Genomic DNA, 26,866 nt, shown 5'->3' on the forward strand with positions numbered 1-26,866 from the left:
ATTGCTATAACATCAAATCTCTGAAAGCTGCTCACTCCTTTTCTGCTCCACTGTTGCCAACTGTGTGTTGGCTCAATTTTCCCTCCAAGTTAGCAACAAATTGTTCCTGCTCAGAGAAGAGTTCTACTTTGTTGACATTCATTCTTCTGGTAGTCATTATGCCTTGGGGATGATGCTGTTATTGAATGCAAATATTGAGCTTGGAGAGGATAAGTCTATGATCAGTCCAGCACTTTGTACCACACATTGCCTTCGTCACTCACATTCTGTTTGTCTCCTTACAATCATGTAGTCCATTAAATGCCAATATTTGCTGAGAGGGTGCATCCACAAAGCTTTATTGCATTTAGGTAAACATAAGACAGTGTTGGTGATGTAAAGGTCATGAGATGCACAAGTCTTCAGTAGTAAATGACCATGGCTATTGCTGTTTCCAGCTCCATTCTGTCCTAGGACTCCCTGCCAAGTCTGGTAGTCTGAGTCTACTCTAGCATTGAAGTCACCCAGAATTATAAGCTTGTCTTCTTTTGGCACATTGATGATAAGGGTCTCCAGGTCTTCATAAAATTTTTCTTTGACCTCATCAGGGTTTGTCATGGTGGGAGCACAGGCACTGATGATGGTGGCATGACATTTTCCTGCAAGTAGCAATCACATTGTCATGAACCTGTTATTCACTCCTTTTGGCAGGCATACAAGCTTCCTTACTAGAATAGTTTTGATTGTAAAACCTATACCAGCTTCATGACACTCCCCCTTCCCTGTGGCCACTCCAGAAAAATATGTATCCAGCTCCAACTTCTGAAGCTGGCCTTCGTTGGCCAGCATTATTTTACTCTGGGTTGCTATTCAGATGTGATACTTGATGAGTTCTCTTGCAACAAGAGCTGTTCATCTTTCAGGTCTACTGAATTTTGTGTTGTTTCTAAGTCAGATGCATATTCCATGTGCCGACAATGAGTGGAATCATCTGTGTATATGTGTTTGTACATTTTTGTGTGTGTGTTTTGACCACAGAGTGGGATTCTCCACCTGCCTCAGTAATCAGGCCAGAGTTGGGTAAGCAATTTTTAGGGCACTTTAGCCCCTTCCTCACACCAGGAAGTGAGCAGTGAGATCTCAAAAGGTTATTCAGATATCCAGAGGGCTGCCAAATTCCCCTGCTGCTTCAGGTGAGAAAATAACCCTATAGCTCAGGCTGCCTGTGTGTAAGATTGTGACTACAGCTCCTAGTGTATCCATACCTGTTTATTTTGTTGCTTGCCTGTCTTCACTCTGAGATAGGCAAAATGGTAATATGGTATAGGTGATGTCTTTTGATTCATACATAAACTGGATTTAAGTGAGGCAGAGTTGCACGAGGTCACTGACCTCACTCTCTCCTCCAGAGTCATCAGTGGCAGGGCAGACTCAAGACAACTGGTGATGGCTCAAGATGCAGTGGATGACCCTGGCATCTTCAATGTCTAACCAAGCTCTGAGCACTCTACAGTGCCTGCTTGAGCCACCTTCATGGCCACTGAAACAAACTGTTCTCATCCACCTATTCCACCAGAGGAAGTCTTTGTATGCTGGGGTAGACACCCCTCTAACTTATCAACAGGTTTGAGATCCCTTGGTTACCCTCAACCTGGTTTAGCCCATCTGTTGAAATGGTTTACTGGGGTGCGGTCACTACACATGCTATAGCTTCTTGGAGTCACAGGTGAGAGTTAGGTGTAACAGGTGGACACCAAAAGTGGAAAACAGCCCTGAAAAGGGCTTGGCAACACTTACACCAGAGGTACTAATCTTCCCTGAACATACCCTACACCCTAAAATAACAACAGAATGCTGTGGACTCAAGTGTTATCAGTTATCTAGGAAGTTCTGCAGGTTCATATTGGTCTGGGATTCTTGCCCTGCTTATGACTTTTCAAGCTGGACTAGATGTTGCTGCTGCTAACCTCTGAACTTTTTCTTTCTCAGTATACTGCCCAGGGCCTATCAGAGAATGCTAACCCATGAGGAGGTCTGTTTTTCAGTCCACCCTGGAGCTGTGACCCAGAATTGAGTAGTGTCCCCAAGAAACTATGCCCCAGTATGGATCTGGAAGTACCCTGTATGGGCCTGGGACTTCATTTTGCCTTGATGCACAGTTTCTCCCTGGGCATTTAAGGGCTCCCTGAGGTGTGCTCTTACCCTAACCTACTCCTCAGTATCAGCAGACTTCCTGTCTCCCTATGCTGACCTAGGCTACACAATCGACTCACTGTGACTTTCTCTGGATTTCCCCGCCAGGATTAGGTCCAGTGCATCTTCTAGATCTGTTTAAAGGAGTTTTGTACATAGGAGCTCAGCTATATTACCTCTTCCTAGTTCACTATCTTGGCTCTCTTCCCTGTCTGACTTTTAACATAAAAAGGCTATCCATCTGGGTTTTGGGTTTGTATATAATGTAAAATTTATTTGGGACATAGTTTCATAGAGTCAGAGTCTAGACAGAGGCAAGAATGGTAGATATGCAACAGACTGGCATGTACCATTCAGGAAGAAGCAAGGACTAATGGAAGCTTTGTTTGCCTCACTTTAGACTCTGAAGAGAAGACACTTCCAGAAGATAAGACTCATTCTTTGGCAAGGACAGAAGATACAGAAGGCCCCGGTTTTCCTTGGATGTATACTGAAATAGATACAGGAGTCTGAGGTGGCCTTGGGTCTATATCACAGAACAGTAGAGTTGAAAGGGACTTCAGAGGCCATTTCATCCTATCTCTACCTAGAAAAGGATCCTTTCTATGACATATCCAACAACTAATTATCTAGTTTTTGCTTAACAACCTCAAGTAAGGGGGATCTCACTAATTTATAATGCAGCTCATTCCACTTTTGGATAGCATCAGTTATTAGGAAGCTTTTCCTCACATCAAACTTGAATCTGCTTCTTTTACAACTTCCATCCAGATATGGAATCTTAGGAATTCAAGATTCAATCAATCTGATATGGATGAAATTCATCCAATCACACACAGATCTTTAGGACTTTTTTGTAGAAGGACAGAAGGACCCTGAATAAATTTTACTAGCTCTGTTATATACAACCAAGAACCAGAAAGCATGGATTATTTCTGCCCATGATTCAGTTGTTCCCTGATAATATTAGGCAGGCTCCACAAAACCACTCCCCAGCTCTTCCCATTATCTTCACTGAAGGGCTGGTGAGTTGGGCTCTGACCCAGCATGACTGTATTTACTTCCTGAAGTCTCCATTTGAAGTGCATTGACACCAGCTGGGCTATCTCCTTTAGTGACCATAGCTAGCACCACAGGGTGCTAAAGGATAGCTTTAGTAACCCAAAAGAGTTAATGTGCCCTCTAGCATACTTAGGTTAGTACAGGCCAATGATTTATACACAGGAAAAACCTGGCTTTCTGAGTTCTGCACCCTATGGTTAAGCTCAAGGAAACTTCTATATATCAATGCAGAAGCCTAGGATAGCGAGGTCTCAGAATGATGCTGAGCTGGCATCAAGATTACAGTGAATGCTGGCAACTGTAAGTTTCAGCTGAGTTCAACAAATATCTATTACCTGCTACGTGGTAAGACACCGTGCTGGGCACTTGGGATACACAGAGAAGTGGACACTCTGTCCTCAAGTTGCTTATAAAATAATATAAATACGTGTGTATATATATACATATAACATATAAACATAAACAGTGCGCACACAAACCATCATCCCACAAGGAAGAGTGGACAGTGCAATGGACAGGTCTGGACAATGCTCTGTGAGAAACCTGAGAAGAGTGAGTGCTGTCCTTTACTGGGTTATCTGTTCGCTGCCCTCCCCCATTCTGGGCCTTCTCTCCCTCCTCTCCCCTCCTTGTCTTCTCTTCTCTCCACTCTATCTCTCTCTCTCTGTCTCCAGTCTCATTCATTAGCTACCATGAGTTTAGTTACCATCCCTATGCAGATGACTTCCATATCTAAATACCAACACCGAGTCTTTCTCCTGAACTTCAACATTTTAATACCAACTGGTTGACTGGATATTTCAGACTGAACATTCCATAGGAATCTCAAACTCACTGTCCAAAACTGAAGTCTTTCTCCTCAAAACTTTCTCTTTTACTAACTTCCCTATATTTACCAAGGGCACCATGATCCTTGCAATTATCCAGTATGGTAACCTCTGTACCATCCCCGACTCTCCACTTTTCCTCACATTACCCTGGCTCCACATCTCTTGCATCTGCTCTCTCTCAACTCCACTCATACGACTGCCACATTAGTTTAAAGCCTCATCACATCTTGCCTGGACTATTGCAAATCTCCTAATTGGGTTCCCTGACTCCAGTCTCACCCCTCTAATTCATCCTCAACATGGCTGCCAAGTGACATTCTTAAAGCACATACTCCAAAAACTCCAGTGATTCTAGGTTAAGATGCAAACTCTTCTATTTGATATTTTAAAATCTTTCACAATATGCCCAGATCAATTATACAGTTGTCAGCTTGGGGACACAGTGGATAGAGATCCTAGCTGGGAGTCAGAAAGACCTGAGTTCAAATCTAGCTTCAAACATTTCCTAGCTAAGTGACCCTGGGCAAGTCACTTAACCTGCCTCAGTTTCCTCATCTGTAAAATGGGGCTAATACTAGCATGTACCTTTGTGACAATCTAATGAGATAGTAATTGTAAAGTGCTTAGAATAGTGCCTGGTACAGAGCAGGTGCTGCATAAATGGTAGCCATCATCATTATTACTCTTCTTCATGCCCTGTGAAGTCCAACCAAATAGGTCTATTCATTTATTCCTTGTGTAATCTACGTTTTAAACTTGGATTATTTTGCATAAAATCCTCCTAATTGGTTGAGAGAATGATGACGACACCGAGAGTCTTCATGAGGGGAGCAGTTAATGCAAGAACTTTGAAAAACGGAGACTCTTCATTCCTGCTTTGAGAAGGAGATTTATGAGGCTTGAGACTCTCTTTGGGACCAATGCTAAGGAGGAGAAAGAGAAAATTTTCCTGCAGAACACAGAAGGGGAAGCCAATGCCTTAACATGTCCCTCATTTCCATCTTGCCTCCCTAGAGACTTTGGGAAATATCTTCTTGGGTAAAATCAGGGCCTCTCTCCTGGTTGAGCAAGGATGAAGAATGTCTCTTTTCTCCCAGGCTCTGCCCATCTCCTTGGTAGGTAGCACTGAGTCATCTCTCTGCCAGTTAGGAGTCATGGAAAATGCTCCAGGCTAGAAACTGAGGTTACGCACCATTCCCTCAACGTAGGCTATTCCCCCAGGCCTAGAATACACTCCCCTTTTACCTCCTCTTCCTAAGATAGATTTCTTCAAAGCTCAACTTCAGACTCATCTCCTATAGGAGGCTTTTCCTGATCCCCCTAGCTCTTACTACCTCTCTCCTCAATTACCTTATTTATATTTTGTCTTTACTTATGTAACGCTTTGAAAATGCCCAAATCACCTGACGTGGATACACCCACAGGGGAGACACTGGAGACCTGCTTCTGGGAAGACATCCTGTATTTGTCTACCATGCAGGTGGAAGCTGCCTATTGGGCTGCCTAGCTGGAATGGGCTGAGTCTTTAAAACTACCAGTTTGGAAGTCTCTTTCCTGCTTTCAGCAGCATCCGGAGATGAGGAAAGTCCTGTTTAACCACAGCACAAGCACCATGAATGAAGCTAGCTACCTTTCCCTCTCTCCCAATCCCACTTTAGGCAGTGTGGCCTTGAGAAATCCGCTTAGCATTCTACTGTTTTATTTGTCCTTTCAGTTTTAGATGTGATAGTGGGAATCCCTACTGGACCCAGACTTGAACCAGGACTTCTATAAATTCAGGATTTTAGGCTGGAGGTTGCAGCTAGGCCAGAAGGGAATCCCTGAGAACCTAGAGTGCAGATTCCGGCCCAAAGGTGTCTTTGGACTTAAAACTAAGTTAAGCTGTGAACATATTCTCCTCTCCATTCGTAGAGACAGAGGTAGTGTAGGAGGGTTGGGGGGATGCGTGTGTAGTTGTTTTCATGATAGTTTTGAAATAAATATTCCTTGGTAAAAGCTAATCTATTAAGTGATTAAATTGGACTTGTGCTAGAGGGGAACATCACTGGTGGGGAATGGAGCCAGCAGTAGAGAGAATGGACCCCTCTCCTGAGGGGTAATGGAGAATCTTGGGGAGGGGTAAAATGTAATACACCTGACAGTGGAGGCAGTGGCAAACTAGACAATTAAATCTGCATGTGTTGTTTTCCTTGATAAAGTGCATATTCTTAGAGGAGAGGGACTATCTAATTTTTGTTTTTGTGTCTCACTACATGGCAAAGTAGGAAAACCATGATGAAAGGTATAGCCAGCTGGACCTTGAGGAAGGGGTCAGAGGAGACAGAATCAGCATGACAAAGGGTTCTATTTAATTATATTTGGCTATAATACAGAGCAGGTAAATGGGAATAATATGAGACAAGGCTGGACAGGTAGGTTAGGGCCAACTTATGGAGACACATGAATGCCAGAATGAGGAGTTTACATATTTAATAGTAATCGGTTTGGCAAAGAATGTTGTCATCAGAGCAGAAGATTACAGGAGCAATGGTGTGAACAATGGAGTCAACAAGAGTCAGCGATTGTTAGAGGGAGTCTGGGGAAGATCAGACTTGGGCTGCTCCATTGGTTCAGACTTAAACTTTTAGAACAAGGAACTTTTAACAAAAGAAAATTGATTCAACAATAGCACTGAAAGGAAATTCAACAAAGCCACAGCACTGACTCATTGATACAAATGTTGGGTATAACTTCCCTTCATCCTGGTACCCCTGGTCAGCAGGATGTGTTGATGCTTATAATTGTTGGAAGTCCAGCAAGCCTGAAATGCCCCAACGACTACCCAGGGGAGCTGTCAGTCCTTCTAGTCTTAGTCCTCTGGCTCAATTAAATCTTATTGCTTTTTTAGGGCAAAACTAGTCTATGTGGCATGGACTTTCCAGTCTTCTTAGGTCAATGGTAAATTTCTAGCTGTGTATGAGACCAGATTAGTAGGAGATGTTGCTTTTACCCTAGAAGGTTATTTCAATAGTATAGAAAAGAAGAGATGAGGGCCCGAGGCAGGGTGGTCAAAGTATAAGGATTAAAAAGGCACGCTGGATGTGAGATCTATTGTCAACGCAGAACCAACAGGACTTGGCCACTAACTAGATGTGGGGGTGAAGTGGGGTAAGGGGAAAGAAAGAGTCAAAGATGACTCCAAGGTTAGGATCCTGAGTTACTGGAATGACAACTGTGTTATCAGAGAAGAAGACAGATTCTGTGGGGGAAGATCCTGAATTCAGTTTTAGATAGGCTTAATTTAAGGTGTTGACAAAATTTCCAAATAGTGATATCCAGCCTGCAGTTGTAGATATTGGACTCAAAGGAAAACCAAGGATGGGCTATAGATCTGAGTCACTTACATAGAAGTGATAAAACCAAGTAATAGAGATGGATGAGTGTAGAGAGAAAAAAGGAGAGAAGCCTCACCTGGGGGATACCCACGGGGAAAGAGCAGAGTACAGGGAGCCACTAAAGGAGACACAGAAAGTCATGTTTAGAAAATTAGGAAAACTACAAGAATGTGTCACATGAATTCTCACAGGAAAACCATGCAAATGTACCCGGATATCTCTTCCTACTGGATATAGTAGACAAAGAGGAGAAGGGGGAGGGGCAGTTATCAGCAGGGTCAAACAATAATGACAGCTAATATTTATATAGCTCTTTAAGGTTTGCAAAGCTATTTACATGCTACCTCATTTGATCCTCAAAACAACCCTAGCAAGTAGATGCTGCCAGAATCATCGTTTTACACAGGAGAAAACTGAAGTTAAATGAGTTGCCCATGATCACACAGCCAGTACATGTCTGAGACAGGATCTGAACTCATGTCTTCCTGATGCCAAGGCCAATTCTCTGCCCACTGCACCACCTAGCTACCTCCCCATACATTGCAAAGAGTTTCAGAAGTAGCAGAACAAAAAAAGTCACTGCTTTTTCTTTTTCTTCTCTTTAAGATAGAACTGTTTCAGTAGAGTAGCACCTGTTTCAACCCAGTGGTTAACTTGACTCAATCCAGCTGTAGTCAGAAGCAAGATGGCAGCAGTGCACATCTGCATATGACTTGGTCTCTTAAGCAGGCACCTGGCAAACTGGGTCTGAATCCAGCCCAAGCTCTGGCTCATGCATGTGCCACACAATACAGGGCACAGCTTCAGGGCTGGGTTCACAGGATTTGTACCTTACGCTACCTCTTTGGCCACTCTTATCTATCTGCCTGATCATGAGGAAAGTCAGGGTTGACTCAAGGGGCTCTGGTTTTCCTAATATTAAGTTAAGATGAGGCCAGGGGTGTTTGGGGTAGGGGAAATCCATTGACAACAGTTGTGTGTGCTCTTGCTCTAGTCAATTTGACTCAACAAACATTTGTTAAATGCTCACTCAGTACAAGGTCAGTTTTTCTCCTGTGTATGTTGTTATTCAGTTGTGCTCAACTCTCTGTGATCTCACTTGGGTTTTTCTTGACGTAGATACCAGAATGAGTTGCCATTTCCTTCTCCAGCTCATTTTATAGATGAGGAAACTGACTTGCCCAGAGTCAAACAGCTATTAAGTGTCCGTGGCAGGATTTGAACTCCAGAAGAGTTTTCTATCCACTCTACCACCTACTACCATTCTGTATGGTAGTGACCCTCTCTCCCAAGGCTCCTGCTATTTTCCTAGTATCACTGAAAGCATAAATTCCAGGGCTGTTTTGGAATCAGGGCAGCCTCTCCAGGAGCTTCTGAGGAATGCAGGGAAAGAACTGGAGTAGGAGTCAGACGACCTGCGCTCAAATTCTCTCTGCCAGTGTGATTTGGGCAATCCAGCATTCGTCATTTCATATACACGCATTCCCTCACTTTAACTAAATCCTCATCTGTAAAATGAAGATCAGATCAGATATCCTCTGAGGTAAGAGAAGAGGTGGGGGGGCCTTCTACGTCAAGGTAGCTATGTATCCCTTCTTCTTTCCCTACTCCATCACCCCCAAATTGAGCTGCTTGGCTAACAGCCACCAAAATGATTCCCAAGGCCAGAAGGGAACTGATTCATTGGCTGATGTTTTTCCAAAGTGACTTGCAGAGTCATCTCAATCATTATTATGGAGTATTAGCAGTAAAGATTTCACTACCCCTAATGTGCTAATATACATTAAAAAAGAATTTTAAAATACAACATGCATCTATGGGACCTTTAAATTTTGATAAAGAGGTAGTCACACAGTTGTTTCCCTGATACGGGCCTCTGCTCATTAGGACCTAAGTTAGAGTGAGCTACTTAAACACCTTCTTTTGATTTACCCCATTCCTTTTTTTTTTTAAACAAATTATCAAACCTATGGAAAATTAATTGCAATCAGCTGCCTCAAACCAATTATGGAAATCTTTGACCATGTGAATCAAGTGTAAGTCATGACCACTTCAAACTGCAGAAGGCGGCCCTTACAAGCTTTCCGCATTTAGGAGGAGAGAGTGGAGGGAAGGGAAGGGAACGGTGTTTACTTTTATTTACATCTCTTACATTTCAAAGTCAATCCTCAAATGGAATTTAGGGATTTTCTTTTAAAAATTCATTTAGAAACAAAAAAAAAAAAAGAATTTTTTTTTTTTGCTAAGACTGGAAATATTTCCCAGATGAAATAGTATTTGCAAAAAGCACTTAGAAGTAAAAGAATGTGAGAAAAAACATTTTGCATATGATGGACTGGCCTAAAGCAAAACTGTCTCATTGCTGAATAACAGAACAAATGCTCCTCTCTCTCTAACTTCTGCATTTTTCTCAATGGCGTCGTTGTTGTTCAATCATTTCAGTCAGGCTCTTCATGACCCATTTAGAGTTTTCTTGACAAAGATCATGGAGAGTTTGCCATTTCCTTCTCTAGCTCATTTTACAGATGAGGAAACTGAGGCAAAGAGGGTGAAGTGACTTGCCCAGGGTCATGCAGCTAGGAAATGTCAGAGGCCAGATCTGAACTCCAGGCCCAGTACTCTACCCACTGTGCCACCTAGCTGCCCACATCAAGGGAGTCCCCATAATTTTATTCCCCTAGTTTTACCACTTCAGAGTTATTCTCAACTTTTCATTTTCCCTCACCTGCCCCAACACCAATCTGTTGCCAGTTCTTGTTGATTCTCCCATCTCTCCCCTTCCCCCTGCCTCAGTTCAGTCCCTTCACTACAACAGCCTCCTAGTCAGTCTCTCTGTCTCCAGTCCATGCTCCACAGCTACCAAGCTGAAATTCCCACAGCAGAGGTCTGATCATGTCACCCTCCAGCACATGAAATCTTTAGTGGTTTCCTACTGCCTCTAAAATAAAGCACAACCCTTCACAGTACAGCTAGGGTCCATCTTTCCAGACTGATCTGAACTGCCTCCTCACATGCTTTACATGAACAGCCCAAGTGGTTGTTCCTCACACAAGACTTTCCATCTCCTTTTTGCAGACTCTTCTCCAGGGCCTCTTCACATCTACCTCTTGGAATACTTTCTTCCATTCAAGGCTCAGCTCAGTTGTGAAAGGCCTTTCCAGATTTCCCTTTCAGTTTTCTCTCTCTGCCTCCAATGTATATATTTGTATTTCTATATATTTTGTATTTATGACATGCTGTTCTCCCAGGAGAACGTAAGCTCCTCGGGGGCAGGGAATTTTTTATTTTTGTCTTTGTGTTGCTATCTCCCAGCACAGTGTTGAACTGGATTTTCCTCCACTTTCAGTTGCTCCTTCCCCACTTTCCCACTTGTTACTGTTTCTTCCCTGAGAAGAGAAAATGTGCCGGTAACCAGTGAATGACACTGAATGGTCTTCCTTAGTCCTCATCCTACCTGACCTCCCTTCATCACCCTTCTTTTGGATATTCGCTCCTCCTTTGGCTTCTATGATAACTGCTCTCGCCTGGCTCTCCTCCTACCTATCTGACCATTCCTCTCAGTCTCCTTCACCAGGTCATCCTCATTTTCCCTCCATGAACCATGGGTTTCCACGAAGGCTCCACTCCTCTCTCTACTCTCTCCTTTGTTGATCTCATCAGCTCCCAAGGATTCAATGAGCATTCAGAGGAAATTGACTCCTAGGCCTCCATAGCTGGCCCTACCCATTCTCCTGAGCACCAGTCCTGAAACATCTATCGTCTTCTGGCCCTCTCCACCTGGATGTCTCGTTGGCACTCACTGAACTCATTCCTTTCACCCTGCCCCATTTACTCCCCCCTTACTTCTCCACACTTCCTACTTCATCAGTGCTTCAATGGATGTCCTGTTCTGTGTCAGCACTTCTTCCCCTCAGCGCTTAAAGGGCCCCCTCCTATCTTCTGAGGGCCCTTCCATAAATCCTGCATAAAGGACATACAAACATGCTGAAGGCCTCCCTCTGAGCCTTTTCATATTTTGCAATAGTTTAATACAATAATATTTTAGCTATCCCTGTATGACCAACTCATTTTTTTCTGGTATGCCCTCAATGTTTTCTTTCATGCCATTTCTCTGTACACACTGCATCCTCAGGAATCTAATGAAGTTCACTTACACTCACTTACAATCCACCGTCCTTTAGGTCATGTTCAATCTTGATTCTCCTGAGATCTAAAAGCATAGTGTTCCATGATTCAGAGCCATCGAGAATCCCAGGCAGATGGTTTTGTGTTTGTTTGTTTTTTAAAGTATGTTTGGAGGACAAGAAGTAGTCTGAGATCACTAAAAGGGATAATTTCTGAAATGTGATTTTTCATTTGGATCAAGCTCTTTCTGCATTTGCAATGCCTATCCAAGATCTACAGGACAGACTAACTCTATCAGGCTGCTCATTCACACTTCCAGATTTATTGGCATCTCCACTCTACTTTTGGGAGAAACCTGTTCTACTGAAAAATCCTACCTTCATTAAGAGAGACTTTTTTCTTATGAATATTAAAGTAGGAGGAAAACAGGATGATCTATGGACTCACCTTATTCCACACATACTTCCAGGTTACAGAGATGTTACTTCCTAAAAGTGCCTTGATCCAGGTGACTGGATTTTGATAAATCTCACCATTTTTTGCCTTGATTTTACCATTCAACAAGATACTGGCTTTGTAGGTGGCATCCTAAAATGAAAATTTTGAAAAAAGAGAAAAGATTAAGGTTTTCCTTTAAGCATAAGCAGCATTAGGAAAATTTCAACAAAATTCAAGTTACTGTAGATAATTTAAGCCAAAATTTGAATTACTACAGCTAATCTGATGGAACTTAAAAAAAATCTGTAAGTTTCATAATCAGCACTCATCCTATAAATAAGTTGGTTTTAAGACAGTAATACCAAATTACCTCAAATGAGGGAGGATGACATAGGTTTTCGTTACATTTTTTTGTTCAATCATTTTCAGTTTGCGACCCCATTTGGGGTTTTCTTGCCAAAGATACTAGAGTGGTTTGCCATTCTTCAGCTCATATTACAGATGGGGAAACTGAGGCAAACAGGATTAAATGACTTGCCCAGGGCCACACAGCTAGTAAGTGTCTGAGACCAGATTTAAACTCAGGAAAGACAAATCTTCCTGATTCCACGTCCAGTGCTCTGTCCACTTCACCACCCAGCTGAGCTTGTCATTTACTATTAAGTTCCTTTTAACTTAGAGCTAATTCCTATTATTCCCAGGGATCTCCTTCAGCACTTCCCTTGCCTTTTTCCTAAAACCTAACTTGTACCCAAGTCTAACCTGAAACTGAAATTTCACCAATCTCTTAGTAGGACAAACCAACGTAAAGTCACATAGCTGTCTGCATATGCTGTCTCTCCAGTTAGACTGAGTTCCTTCAGGGACTTTTTTTGTATCCCCAGTGCTTAGCACAGCACCCAGCGCATAATAGGTGCTTAAAAATACTTTTTGACTTACGCAATACATAGGAAACCACCTAGATAAACAAAAGTCACTTTGAGTTCCAATGAGAATTATCAAAACCTAAAAATATTAACACACAAAGGCGAGGCATGTGGAAAACAAAACTTTACTTCAACAACATCCTTTGTGTATATATTCATACTAATTTCACTGGCAATCAGAACTCCCAAGGGAGGAAACTCTCTCTACCAATATAGTTAGGCACCTATTCTGTCACTGAAACATAAATTAGAGTTGGAAAGGAAATCAAAAGCCACCATTCTAGTCAAATCTTCTCATTTTACATTTTACAGATGAGGAAAGCGAGTGTCAGAGATTAAATTCCTTGCCTACAAATAGTATGCATCAGAAGTGGGATTTGAATGCTGGTTTTCTGACTTAAGAGGATTTACTTTTTTCCACTGAAACACACATTTGCCTGGGGCAATGAGAAGTCAAGTAACTTGCCTAAGGTCACACCATCAATATCAGAAAAGGGACTTGAGCCTTGGTCTTTCCAACTCTAAGGCACTCAATCTAATCTACCACTACTGCCTCTTTCAAAACACACACACACACACACACACACACACATACATATATACATATATACATATATATATTAATATTGCTATTTGTAGAAAAAGGACAGAAGTGCCACATCTAAAAAGAGCCCTGCAGCTCCTACAGCAGTTAACCAAATGTGAAAAAGCAATGGTACTACAGGAAAATGTGACAAGGGGAGAGAGAATCTTGACATCAAAAGATGTTTCTGTTGAATGTTGGACTGCTTCTGCCTCCATTCTAGTTTAGCCTTGGGATATGTCCTGGGCAGGAGACAGACACTGGGCTTACTCAAAATGCAGATTTCTAGACCTTTCTGATTGACTGGTTGCCAGATAGCACAGCCTGAGTTGTGACGTCAATTATCTTCAGAATATAAGTCTTTTTCTCACAGTGGCCTCACTTAGGCTGACTGAGATGCTCCTCAGAAGAGGCTGAAGTTGCCTGGCTTCATGGCACTGACTGAAGCCATGACTGAAGTCCTGCTACAGTGAAACATCAATGGATTTGTAGTCAAAGGACTAGGTCCAAGTCCTGCCACCGCTGCTTTTCTTAGAACCCAGTCTCTTTATCCATAAAGCCAATGAGCTAGATTAGGCGACTCGAAGGTCTCTTCCGGCTCTAAACCTGTGATTCTATGATTCTTTACAGATGAGAGAAGCCATGGAGATATTTCAGATTTTCTGGCAAAGATTTTGGGTGAAAGTGGAGAACAAAAGTCACCAGTCTGGGACACAGCTCCTGTACCTGAAAGGGACACACCGAAGTGATTTCCTGATCCAGATCACTGTTTGGACTAAAGGAAGATGTGAGGTCTAAAGACGAAGTCTGGCCAAAACCAAAAGTACAAACAAATTCAAGGAATACAGTGGGAGATGAGGTCCAGATTTTAGGAATTAAAGGTGAACAACTGGTCATTATGCTAGACAAAATTTCTAATTTGTTGCACTCACCATACTTTTGGGTACATGTGAATTTGTAGGCTGACTGTATTGACACTGAGATCAACCTTCTTGCCCAAACCTGGAATGAATAGAGTTTTGCCCAAGAGTGCCGATGTGGGGGGCATGCCTGTCCTCACTGTGATAGGGGACAGCAGTCTCTGAACTTCACAACATGGTACTTTCACTGCCTGGGCTACCATGTGGTGTGACCTGCCCTAGGTAATCTTCCAGGCTCCCATTTCTATGGGTCACCTCTTCCAGGGGCCCCTTTTCTGTTAGTTCCCCCAGGAGCAAGGCCCAGAAACTCTAGGATAGGCTATCTCCTCTCTGGGCACAACTATCCCTTTAGTCAGATCATCTTTTGTGCCTCTGAGCTTCCTCAGCTCCCCCATTCCAATTCACTCCTGGTTCTCCTCCTACCTCTCTGACCACTCTTTCTCTGTCTCCTTTGCTGAATTTTCCTCCAGATTACATCCTCTAACGATACATGTCCCTCAGGGTTCTGTCCCAGGCCCCTCTTCTCTTCTCCTTCTGTACTACTTCACTTGGTGATTTCATCAGCTCCCACGGATTTAATTACCCTCTCCATGCTGATGATCCAATCCAAACTCTTTGCTGCATCTCTAATTGCCTTTCAGACATTCCAAACTGAAAGTCCAGTAGATGTCTTAAACTTAAAATGTCCAAAAACAGAACTCATTATCTTCTTCCCCTCCAACCATTCCCGTTACTGTGGATGATAACACCACTCTCCCAGGTCCTCAGGCTCACAACCTAGGAGTCATCCTGGATTCCTCACTATATCTTACCTCCCATATCCAATCTTTTCCTAAGAGCTGTCAATTTCACTTTTGCGATGTGTCTGCAATACTGCCTCTTCTTTCTCCTGATGCTGCCACCACCCTGGTGCAGGCCCTCACCACGTCCTGCCTGGACCATTACAAGGTCCTGCTAGTGGACCTGCCCTGCCTCAAATCTCTCCCCACCCCAATGCCTCCTCTTTTCAGCCACAAAAGTGATTTTTCTAAAGTAAAGGTCCAACCATGTTACCCCCATACTCAATAAACTTCAAGGGCTACACCTTCAGGGTCAAATACAAAATTCTCTACTTGGCATTCAAAGTTCTTCAAAACCCAATCCTCTCCCCATTTTTCCAGCCTTCTTATATCTTATACCCTTCTATGAACTCTTCTATCCAGTGGTACTGGCCTTCTGGCTGTTTCACTAACAAGACCCTCCAGACCTTTTTTTCTGCCTGTCTGGAACACTCATCTCCTGCCTCTGAGCAGCCTACTGACCTTGGTTTCCTTTATGTACCAATTAAAATCCTACCTTTTACTAGAGGCATTCCCTAACCCCTTTTAACTAGAGTGTTTTCCTTTTGTTAGTCATTTCTCATTTATCTGATATATAGCTTGATTTCTACATATTTGTATGTTGTCTCTCCCATTAGATTGTCAGCTCCTTGGGGGAAGGGACTGTCTTTAGCCTCTTTTTGTATACCCAGCACTTCATACAATTCCTGGCACATAGCAGGTGCCTAATAAATGTTTACTGATTGGCTGCTCTCCGTGCCTGGAATTCTTCTTTTCCTCATCTCCACCTCCTGGTTTCCTTCAAGTCCCAATGAAAATCTCACCTTCCACAAGAAGCCTTTCCCAACTCTTCTTATTTCTGATGTCTATCCTCTCTTAACTCTTTCTTATTTATCCTGTACACAGCATGTTCCTACACGTTTGCTTCCTTGTTGTCTCCCCCATTAGAATTTGGGCAAGGGCTGTCTTTTACCTTTCATTGTATCCCTAGTGCTTAGCACAGTGCAGACACATAGTAGGCACTAAATAAATGTTTCTTGACTGAATGACTGTCCTTGGTATTTCTGACTCGTCCTCCAAATGTGTTTACCTCAGGCAAATGAATTCCATGGACTTGCTCTGTTTCCCATTTCCACTAAATGTGATGCAAGTGGAAAGAGCACAGGCTCTGGAATCAAAGGATCTAGGTTCAGATCTCACCTCTAATTTTTACTACCAGGATGATTCCTGGGCCACGGTTTTCTCATCTGTAAAAAGAAACAGTTAGACTGGACACTCTCTGAAGTACCTTCCAGCCTAGACCCCACCTTCACAGATTATGACTCCATGGTTCTAAATCTTCTTCAAACAGGAAGCCCCATCACTAGTTACCATGGATAGCTACATGGTCCATAGTATTTAAATTGGAGGAGATGCTAAGGATAATTCAGTCCAAACTTTTCTTTTCACAAATGCAGAAACTTATGTTCTGATAATTCAAGTTCTATAAGAGCTCTTACTTTTTTTAAATACAAAACTCTTGGATTTCTATGTATCTCTGCATATGTCACACACAGAAAACCTGGCACATCAACATAGGAGACATTAACCTCGCGAATCTCATTTCTGAGGCAATATTTCTGCAACTAAGATTATACTGAATTCAAAGGAAAGCTCTCAAAATTTGATTGTTGGAAGAGAGTAGATCCTTTGGCCACATTTCTAATAAAAGTTTTTTCTTCCCTTAACCTGGCTTTGTCTTTATATGTATAAAAAATATTGTATTCACAGATGCTTCCAATACCCAAACTGCTCTTTGGTTTTAAGTAAGACATCTTTTGGAAGATGCATGAACCCTCCCAGACCTCTATGATACTATTCAGTGGTAAATTGGTATTTTCCAAATCTCCATGACCAAAGACAATCTAAATGCACTGTTTTTGCTTCACTGAAATCCTTCCCCCTATAATATAAATGAACAGTTCTCTCCTGGAGCCCTGTTGAAGGGGATATTCAGGACCAAAGACAATTCAGGAAACCACTACTGGATTTATGATTTCACAATCTCATTACATTGTGAGTTCCTCAAGGGCAGAAACTTGCTTTTGCCTTAGCACAATGCCTGGCATATAGTAGGTGCTTAATAAATACTTATGGACTGACTATGAGTAAGGTGATTGCTGAAAAGCTACCTAGTCAAGACTTTCATGGGTTTCTGAAGCAATGCAACCTAATCCCCTACCTGCCTGTGTGACTTTGGGCAACTCCTTTTAGGCACCAGCCCCTCTCTCTAAAATGAGGGAATTGGACTCAGTGACCTGTAAGGATCTTTGTAGCTCTAAATCTATGAATCTACAAGGTTTTCTGTAATGGTGGCTCAAGCTTTCCATTAGAGCCAGTCAGAAGTCTGGCTGTACAAAGGAATCAAAACCATTTCTTAAATTCCTACTATTTGTAAAAGACCACTAGGCTAGTTTTTAGCGAAGTTAACGAAAAACATGAGAGGTCACTGTATCCAAAGAGTTTACAAGCCAGTTGGGGTAACAAGACAAAAATATTGAAAGATAAGAAACACAATTAAATAAGGTTCAACAGTAAGTAGTTTTGGAATGCAGAGGACAAAGAGGAAAAGAAACAAGGAGGCTTTTTTCCCTTCTTTTCTAGGAGGAGGGGCAAAGGGAAGGAACAAGCATTTATTAAGCACCTACTATAACTAAGTGCCTACTGTGCGCTAGGCACTGCGCTAAGTGCTTTATGAATATTATCTCGTTTTATCCTCACAATAACCCTGGCAGGCAGGCACTATTATTATTCCCCATGTGACATTTGATGAAACCGAGGCAAAAAAAGGTGCAGCTCGGTGACACAGTGGATGGAGGGCCAGGCCTGGCGTCAGGAAGGCTTATCTTCCTGAGTTCAAATCCAGCCGCAGACATTTTTTAGCTATGTGACCCTGGGAAAATCACTTCATCTTGTTTGCCTTGGCTTCCTCTTCTGTCAAATGAGCTGGAGAAGGAAATAGCAAACTGCTCCAGTACCTTTACCAAGAAAACACCTAATGGGGTCAAGAAAAGTCAGACACAAATGAAAAAAATGAACAAGTGACTTGCCCAGGGTCACATAACTAATATAAGTATCTGAGTCTGGATCTGAACAAGGTCCAGACCCAAAGCTCAATTCACTGTGCCATTTAGCTGGATGGCACACAGCTAGTTCCAAAGTAGGAAGAAGGACTTGCAGACAAAGAATAATTGAGGGCTGGACCTGGAGTCAGGAAGACCTCTGTTTAAATCCTCTTTTGGATATGACTAGCTATGTGACTACGGGCAAATCACACTACACTGACTTCAGTTTCCTCATTTGTAAAATAGCATCTACCTCTAGTTGTTGCAAGGAAAAGATCAAATGAGATAATGTATATCAAGCCTACTGTAAACCTTAAAAACACTTATATGAATGCCAGTCACATCGTTCCAAACCCTTACTCTAAGAGTAAATAATAGACAAGTAAATGATGTCCCAGAATGATTTTTCATTTAGAAGAGGTAGACTCAAAGTGCTCCAAAGGATAATTCAGTTCTTGATATAATGGGTGGAAACCACAGTAACTAAGCATCCAAGAATGCTGTGACATCTATTCAGTTATAGAACCATGGTACCCTACCGGCCTAAAAAAGATGATGTGTGACTACGTTAATTTTCCAATGTAGACATCGTCTTAGAGATTAAACCCACAACAGTACCTGCATTTTGAATTCCAAAACATCGTTTCCTGGTTTAATTCTTCCCAGGGAAATCAGTTCTTTGATCTGGGCTTTTTTCATTTTCATCTCTGCTCTGTGGTTTAAAGGTTCCTGTTTATTATTCTGATTGGCAGATTCTGAGGAGAAATTAACTTGACTGTTATCAGTAAGTGCACCAATTGCTCTTGACTCTGTAGGATTTGGTTTCATCCTAAGTCCATGGTCTACTCGTGTATTTGCTTGATGAATAAGAAAAGATTGCACGAGTGATTCTGATGCTGCCCTGGGTGGTTCCTGAGAAACTGTTTTCTTGGCCATGTTTGCTGGTAAAAGACAACTGGTAAGAGTCGGCTGACAAACACTGCCCGGCTGATGGGTATTACTTCTGACAGTTGGACTCGTGGTCTCTAAAACACTTAAAGTTCCAGTTATTGCAGGGGGATTTAGAGATTTGCTTCCTTTGGCTGTAATTACTGCAGAGTAACTTCCATCTTGTAAATATTCTGCTGGAGCCCTGGAAGTTGCTGGCTGGGGAGGGAATCTCACCCTTTCGCTGCTGTGGGCACAACCGCTTTTTGATGCCCTCTCTAATGTGGGATCTCCAGGTCTTCCTTGAGAGATCAGTTCATTAAAAGAAAACCATTCCTTCTCAGTTGCTTTTTCATGTACCCCACTCTCACTCATACAGCTGTCCAGATTTTGGTTATCCTCCTGCCTACTTTCAGCAGAACAATGTGTTTTCTGACCACTTCCCCTCGGGGGACTGGCAGGGGACCCCATAGGAACAGAAACCGAATCAGGCTGCCCTGTTCTTTCCACAGGGTTAGGGTAGCTGCCCTCCTCATTTTCACTGTAATCCCTTGAATCAGGAGACTCTCCCCTCACACCTAGATCAGACCTGTTTCTTATGTTCTTGTAATTTTGTATTTTCTGACTTAACTTCTTCTGCTTCTGCGCCACCATTAAAAGGCTCTTTTGTCGAGTGGCTAAGTTAGCCAGTTGTTCTCTCAGTGCCCCTTGTTTGAAAGACTCCACGGAAGCCCTACAGAAAGGAAAAGGAAAAATGCAAAGCTTCTTTAAAACAACAACACAATAACATCCTACGCACAAAACAAATGCTCTTCTGTTTCCAATGAATATTTTCAGTCCTTTTCCAAATGTGTTCAACTCTTCATGACCTCATTTGGGGTTTTCTTGTAAAGATACTGCATTTCCTTCTCTGGCTCATTTGACAGACGAGGAAACTGAGGCAAACAGGGTTAAGTGACTTGCCCAGGGTCACCATGTAACACAGACAGCTTGCTAGGCGTCTCCATTTGTATGTCCCAAAGACATCTGTTAGAGATGGGCCTAACGTCAGACACCAAGATTCTTTTAGTTCATATTTGATGTTGAGACAAAACAAGGCCCTTGTAAGTCATTAAATAATGACCAAAAGAAGGCTTATTTTGCCCAAACATAGCACAAACATACAACAAAGATACAGTAACACTTAGCTTTTCTGGACATGACCCTCCTCATCTCAACAGGGAAACACATCTGGTCAGCAGGGCAAGGTAGATGGACTCACACGGTCTTGATAAAACTGATAAGATGGAGGGTCTCCTATTTCACGGCGGTGCTACTTTTTATATCCTTAAGGGACTAGGAAGCTTCATCAAAGGCAGGGGTCAATTAAACCTAAGGGACAGTTTTGTTACTTTTTTAGGGAAAACCAGTTCCTATTGCAGGAAAACAGGGGACCCTGATGCTCTCACAGCATTTCAAACTCAGCATATCCATAACAGTGCTTGTCACTTCTTCCTCCCTCCTCCCACACCCAATCCACATCTCTTTCTAACTTCCCTATTTCTATAGAAGACAACACCATCGTTCCAGTTATCCAGGCTCACAATCTCAAAGCCACTCTGGACTCCTCCTCTTTTACCCTTCTTGTCCAATCAGTTGCCAAATTTTATGAATTCTCTATTCACAAAACCTTTCACATCCCAAACTCTCTACCCTTATTGCCAACACCAACAATTCATGGCCTTATAACTTTTTCTGGACTGTTGCAATAGCCAATTACCTGGTCCCTTTGCCTCTAGGCCCTCCCCTCTCCCATCTATCACCCACACAAATTAATATACCAAAGCATAGGTCTAATAATGTCACTCCCCTTGTTCAAGAACTTTCAGTGGGTGGCCATTGGCTCTAGAACCAAATATATATCAATCTAGCAACTAAATAAATAAATCCCTTCCCAATCAGGTTCCAACCTATCTTTCTTTTTTTCCTCTTTATTTGTTACGTTTTAAGTTCCAAACTGTCTCCTTCCCTCTATCCCCACCCCATACTAGAGAAGGTCATCAACTGACATAGATTTATAAAGATATGTAAAACTGCACTATGTGCACTTCCATTTATCAGGCATTCTTTCTCTGGAGGCTTACAGCATCTTCCCTCATTGGTTCTTTATAGCTGTTCTGAGTATTTCCATTCCTCAGAATAACCTGTGTGTTCGCAATTACTCTTCGAATAAGATTGCTGTTACTGTAAACAACATTCTCTTGGTTCTTTGCACTTCACTTTTCCTTATTCATGCAAGTCTTTCCATTAAAACCAACCAGCTCATCATTTCTTAACAGTGCAGTAGAATTCCATCACAATCATATACCACCACTTGCTTAGCCATTCCCTAATTGATAAGTGTCCCCTTAATTTCCAGTTCTTTGCTACCACAAAGAGAGCTGCTTTAGATATTTTAAACTATACAGGTTCTTTGCTTTTCCCCTAGTCACTGTGGGAAGCAAATTTAATAGTGGCATTGCTGGGTCAAAGCGTATACAGTTTTATAACTCATTGGGTATAATTCCAGATTGTTCTCCAAAATGGTTGAATCAATTCACAGTTTTGTTAACAGTGTATTAATGTACCAATTTTTCCACATCCTCACCAACATTTATCATTTCCCCCTTCTATCATTTTAGCCAATCTGAGAGGTGAGATGATATCTCAAAGCTGTTTCAATGTTTCTAATCAAGTGATTTTTAGAGCATTTTTTCCTATTGCTATAGATAGGTTTGATTTCTTCTTCTAAAAACTGCCTGTCCATATCTTTTGAACATTTATCAATTGGGGAATGAATCATATTCCTATGAATTTGACAAAGTTCTCTATAAACTGTCTATAAAAATCCCTCTCCCCAAATTTATGCTTCCACAGAAGGATCCCATTTTCCTCCAACAGAAACTACTTTCCCCTAACAAGTAACATCACTATCCCTCAAACTTGATTGGATAAGCTTTCCCATCTTTTCTTTCCAGACTGATTTCACGTCACAGTACTCCTGGACTCTTTGCTACAGCTTGTCAAACTGGCCCATTTGCTGTCCCCTGTACATGATCTCCCATCTCCTGCAAACATGTCTTTGCACAGACTGTACTCGTCCTTATACTGCTCTTTCTCCTCACCTTTACTTTGTGTAATCTCTATTTTTATTCAAGGCTTGGCTCAAGTGCTATCCCTCACAAAAACTTAGCTTGTTTTTCTCCTCCTCTGAATTAGGCTTTCTCTCCTCAAAATTACTTTGTATTTGCATGTATTTTTAATTTATTTTACCTGTGTAGGTTACATTGTTCCCAGCACTACCCAGTAGAATGTAAGATCTGAGGGCAGAGGCAGCTGCATTTTCCTAACACCTGGCACTGGTCACATCATACAGTTACGCCTTCCGCACTGCTAATTTCCCCAGTGTTATCACCATATCACCAATTGGCATAAGAAATCAAATGGGAATTTGGGGGGAGTTTTGAAGAAGTGCAGAAGACACACATAGGCTAGCAGATGACACAAAGCCTATCACCAGATACTTAACCCAAATTTTACAATAAGGTACTTTAAATACCCCACAAAAGAAAAATAAAAAATTCAGATTTCTTCTCTGGTATGAAAGCCAGGAAATTTTATGCAGATTTTCCAGATTGCAAGGGTGCTACGCCCCTAACTCCCATGATGTGGAAGGGATAACTGTCCACACTTAATAAATGTTTGTTGAATGCAACTGAACTGAACTCATTAAGGACCGAGAGTCTCAAATTGAGAATCTGTTGTTGCTGAGTCATTTTCGGTCACATCTGACTCTTTTTGACTGCAATTGACAGAGGGGATACTAGAGTGGTTTGCCATTTCCTTCTCCAGCTCATTTTACAGATAAAGAAACTGAGGCAAAGAGGATTAAGTGATTTGCACAGGGTCACACAGGGTCAAACAACTCAGTTAGAGTTTGAGGCCAGATTTGGTCTCAGGAAGATGTCTTCCTGACTCCGGGCCAGATGCTTTATCTCCTGAGCAACATTTAAATGAATGTTTGTAGATAGCTAAAAAAACTACAATTCTTAGTACCATCTGTCCCCTTTTTGCCACCATGGCAATATCACTCTGGAAGAAGAAAGGGGTTCCATAGGATGGAGGAACATTGACATTTTTATCTGTTTCATAAGTTGCCATAAAGAGTCACCCAATGGCCAATCTGACGGTCATAATCCTCTCTATACTTAGCCAGAGCCTTCCTTTAACATGTAGACAGTCTTTTTCTGGGTCTATATTGGAAGCTTTTCTAACTTGTAAGAACCTACCAGAGTTTAAGGATTACAGGATTGTAGAGTTAGACTTGTAAGACAACTTGGAGATCACTAACTCATTCTTCTCATTTAATCACTGATGAGAGTGAGGTTCAGAAAGGGCTAGAGACTTGTTCAGTGTCACACAAGCACTGAAAGACAGAGCCAAAATTTAAACTCAGATCTTCTTGCATGCAAATCCAGCACCCGTTCCACTCATTTGGCATTTAAGAACCTAGTATTACTTCCCAACACAATGAGGCACTGAAATAGGATGAGAAAAATTTAAGTCACTACACAAAGTGATTTAAACAAACCAATGAGTTTTTTAAAAGGAAGTAGAAAAAATAGAGCTTTCAATCAGAAAAACTGGATTTATCTTTCTCCTATATTTTTTCTTCTACTTTTCTGATGACCACAAGGAAAAAACGTGACTTCATCAAGAATAAGTCATGCTAAATTAATTCTATTTCCATTTTATTCAGACTGCAGATCAGGGAAATGCTACAATTATATACTTACATTTCAGCAACACATTTGACAAATTTATTCTTGTAAAAAGATGGAGAAATGTGGGCTAGATCTTGGTATAATTAGGTATGGCTAGACTCAAATGGCTAGACTCAAAGAGTAGTTATGAAAGGTTTTATGACAACTTGGAAGAAAGTCTCTAGACTACGTGAAATTTTTATCACTGACCTGGATATAGGGATAGATGGAAAGACTGTCAAACTTCAGAAGACATAAAGCTAAAAAGGGATAAGTAACATAGAGTACAATGTAAACTTCTGAGGGCAGAGACTATGTCATTTTTCTATTTGCATCCCCCTGACCCAGCACAGTGCCTGACACATTAGTCCCCCAGTGAACATTTCTTCCACTACATCTTAGAACATTTTAACCAATGTAGGAGAATCTCTACATTGCTAGAATCCAGAAACTGATGAGCAGCAAATACTTGATTTCCTTCACAAGCAGAGAGAGGCATGAGGCATGTCGACATTAGTTTAGAATACAATCTTAAGGAGAGCAACGGGAGATTAACTAGTAATGTTTCACAAAAAAAACCAAAAAGGAGTGGAGGGAGAAACAAACCTGCAAAGAGATCAGTATGAACTTCAGCTAGGTCAAATCATCCCTAGAATATTTATAAGTGAAACTTGGAACAAACAAGAAAAAGATGTGAAATGGAATAGATCTTCCAGAATTTCCGCAGCAATCTAACCTCATCATCCACAGTCACTGACCTGCTGCATTAACACTTTAATATGCAACGTGCTATGACGAGGAAGCAGAAATCGCACTGAAGAAAATACAGTTGGTATATGTACACACAAAATCCATATTGGAAGTGACAACCTTAAAGACACTTGGGGATCAAATTTCAATATCTCAAAGAGGAGCTGATACCAAAAGAACGGAAAAATCATGGTGGTAGTATTGCTTTAAAAAAAGTTTACTGAAAAGGTATCAGTTATTCCAAAGGACTCATGATGAAAAATGGTATCTACTTCCATAGAGAGAACTGATTAACTTTGAGTAGAGACGGAAGCATATTTTTTACTTTCCTTGTTTTTCTTGCTTTTGTTTGATTTTGTTTGCAACATGGCTAATACAGAACTATGTTTTATGTGACTTCACATGTTTAACTGATATCGTACTGCTTGCCTTCCCAATTGGTATGGGAGGTGTGAGGAGAGAATTTGGAACTCAAAATTTTAAAAAATGAATGTCAGAAATAATTTTTTTTTAAAAAGAAAAGATATCAGTTATTACTGACACATGCCATTAGTTTCTGGCAAAATCTTTATTAGGATTATATTGGGATTGTCTGGATATGCATCCAAGAGAGAACATGAGGAAGGAATAGTTAAGTTTTAGAAAACTTATATTTTTTGTTTTTCAATTAGCAAGCACTTTTCTTTTCCTTCAACCTCCTCCTATCCCAAAAGAAAAACAAAACCCTTCTAACAAATATGCATTATTAAGCAAAACAAATTTTTACATTGGTTATGTCCAAAAATGTCTCATTCTGCATCTCAGATTCATTACTTGTCAAGAGATATCTGCCATGTTGCCTTATTGGTCCTCTGTAATCATAATTGGTCACTGCAATCAAAAAAATTCCTGAGTCTTTCAAAATTATCTTTACACAATAACAATAATGTTATTGTTACTGTATAAATTGTTCTCCTGGCTCTGCTCTCTCCACTCTGCATCAGTTCATAACAATCTTCTCAGGTTTTTCTGGAACTATTGTTTTCATAATCTTTATAGTACAATAGTTTGCCATTACTATGTGATACCATATTCCATGAGTACATACCATACTTTGTTTAGCCATTGCCTAGTTGAAAGGAACTCTCTTAGCTTCCAGTTCTTCATCGCTACAAAAAGAGATGCTATAAATATTCTTCAATATGGATTCTTTCCCTCTTCCTTTGCTGCCTTTGGGAGTATAGACCTAACAGTGAGACTGCTGGGTAAAGGGTATATACAGATGAGTGACTTTGGGGGTGTGGTTCCAAACTGCTGGTCACAATAATTGTAGCTGTTGATCAGATTCCTTCCTTTGAAAACTGCCTATTCACATAAGAGACAAGATTTTACATAAGATTTTCTATTGTAGACAACATTTTTTGCAGCTGTATAACTGATAGAGGAATGTAAAGATCTAACTATGTCTACTCCTTATTGATTACCAGAAAGTATTTGACTCAGTAGAGAAAGATGGAGCCTTAAAGGTTTTCTTTCAATAAAATGTCTCCCACATAAAGGTTAAGATCACAGTAGATTCTATGGTGGTTTAATCTTGGAGATGTTTGTTTTACAATCCACTGAGTATCACCAAAAAGTGAGGTTGTTCCCCAGTGACACGGAGGATGTCCTGTACAAAGTTCAAATAGAAGAATTCTTAGTGATGAGTTTCTCCCTTTGCTTGTGGCTTGGTATGACACAGAGTCCTGGAATACTACAGAACTTTCTCAGTGTTGCCCATGGTCAACCAGTCTTCTATCCATAATGGAAAAATAAAGTAGATGAAGAAATCTATATCTTGGACATACACTGGAAATGAATTAATCAAGAACTGGTTCAAGGTGGAAGAAGAATTAAATAGATGTAGAAAACCAGGCTAGATTAGAGCAAGTGAGAAGCTTTCAGGGCTCTTAAGCCACTCATGGACACAAAAGTTCATCTCTGACATCACTTTTCTCTCAGTGACGTTATTCATGATTAGAAATCACTTATAGTGGGCATATCACCGTACAGCCTGGATTATCAGCACTTGCAGGGT

The 26,866-nt window shown here is 41.3% G+C and overlaps 1 protein-coding gene across 1 annotated transcript in view; it reads right to left on the reverse strand.

Annotated features, from left to right (window-relative positions):
* ANKRD31 (ankyrin repeat domain 31) overlaps window positions 1-26,866 on the reverse strand; it is a 190,901-nt gene that overhangs the window by 25,826 nt on the left and 138,209 nt on the right. The window contains exons 21-22 of the mRNA XM_072606361.1: window positions 18,971-20,012; window positions 12,011-12,151 (exon numbers count right to left, since the gene is read on the reverse strand). Coding sequence (XP_072462462.1) covers window positions 12,011-12,151; window positions 18,971-20,012 — 1,183 coding nt within the window. The remainder of the gene's footprint in view (window positions 1-12,010; window positions 12,152-18,970; window positions 20,013-26,866) is intronic.

The sequence above is a fragment of the Notamacropus eugenii genome, chromosome 4, assembly GCF_028372415.1.
Source record: "Notamacropus eugenii isolate mMacEug1 chromosome 4, mMacEug1.pri_v2, whole genome shotgun sequence".
Taxonomy (NCBI): Eukaryota; Metazoa; Chordata; class Mammalia; order Diprotodontia; family Macropodidae; genus Notamacropus; species Notamacropus eugenii.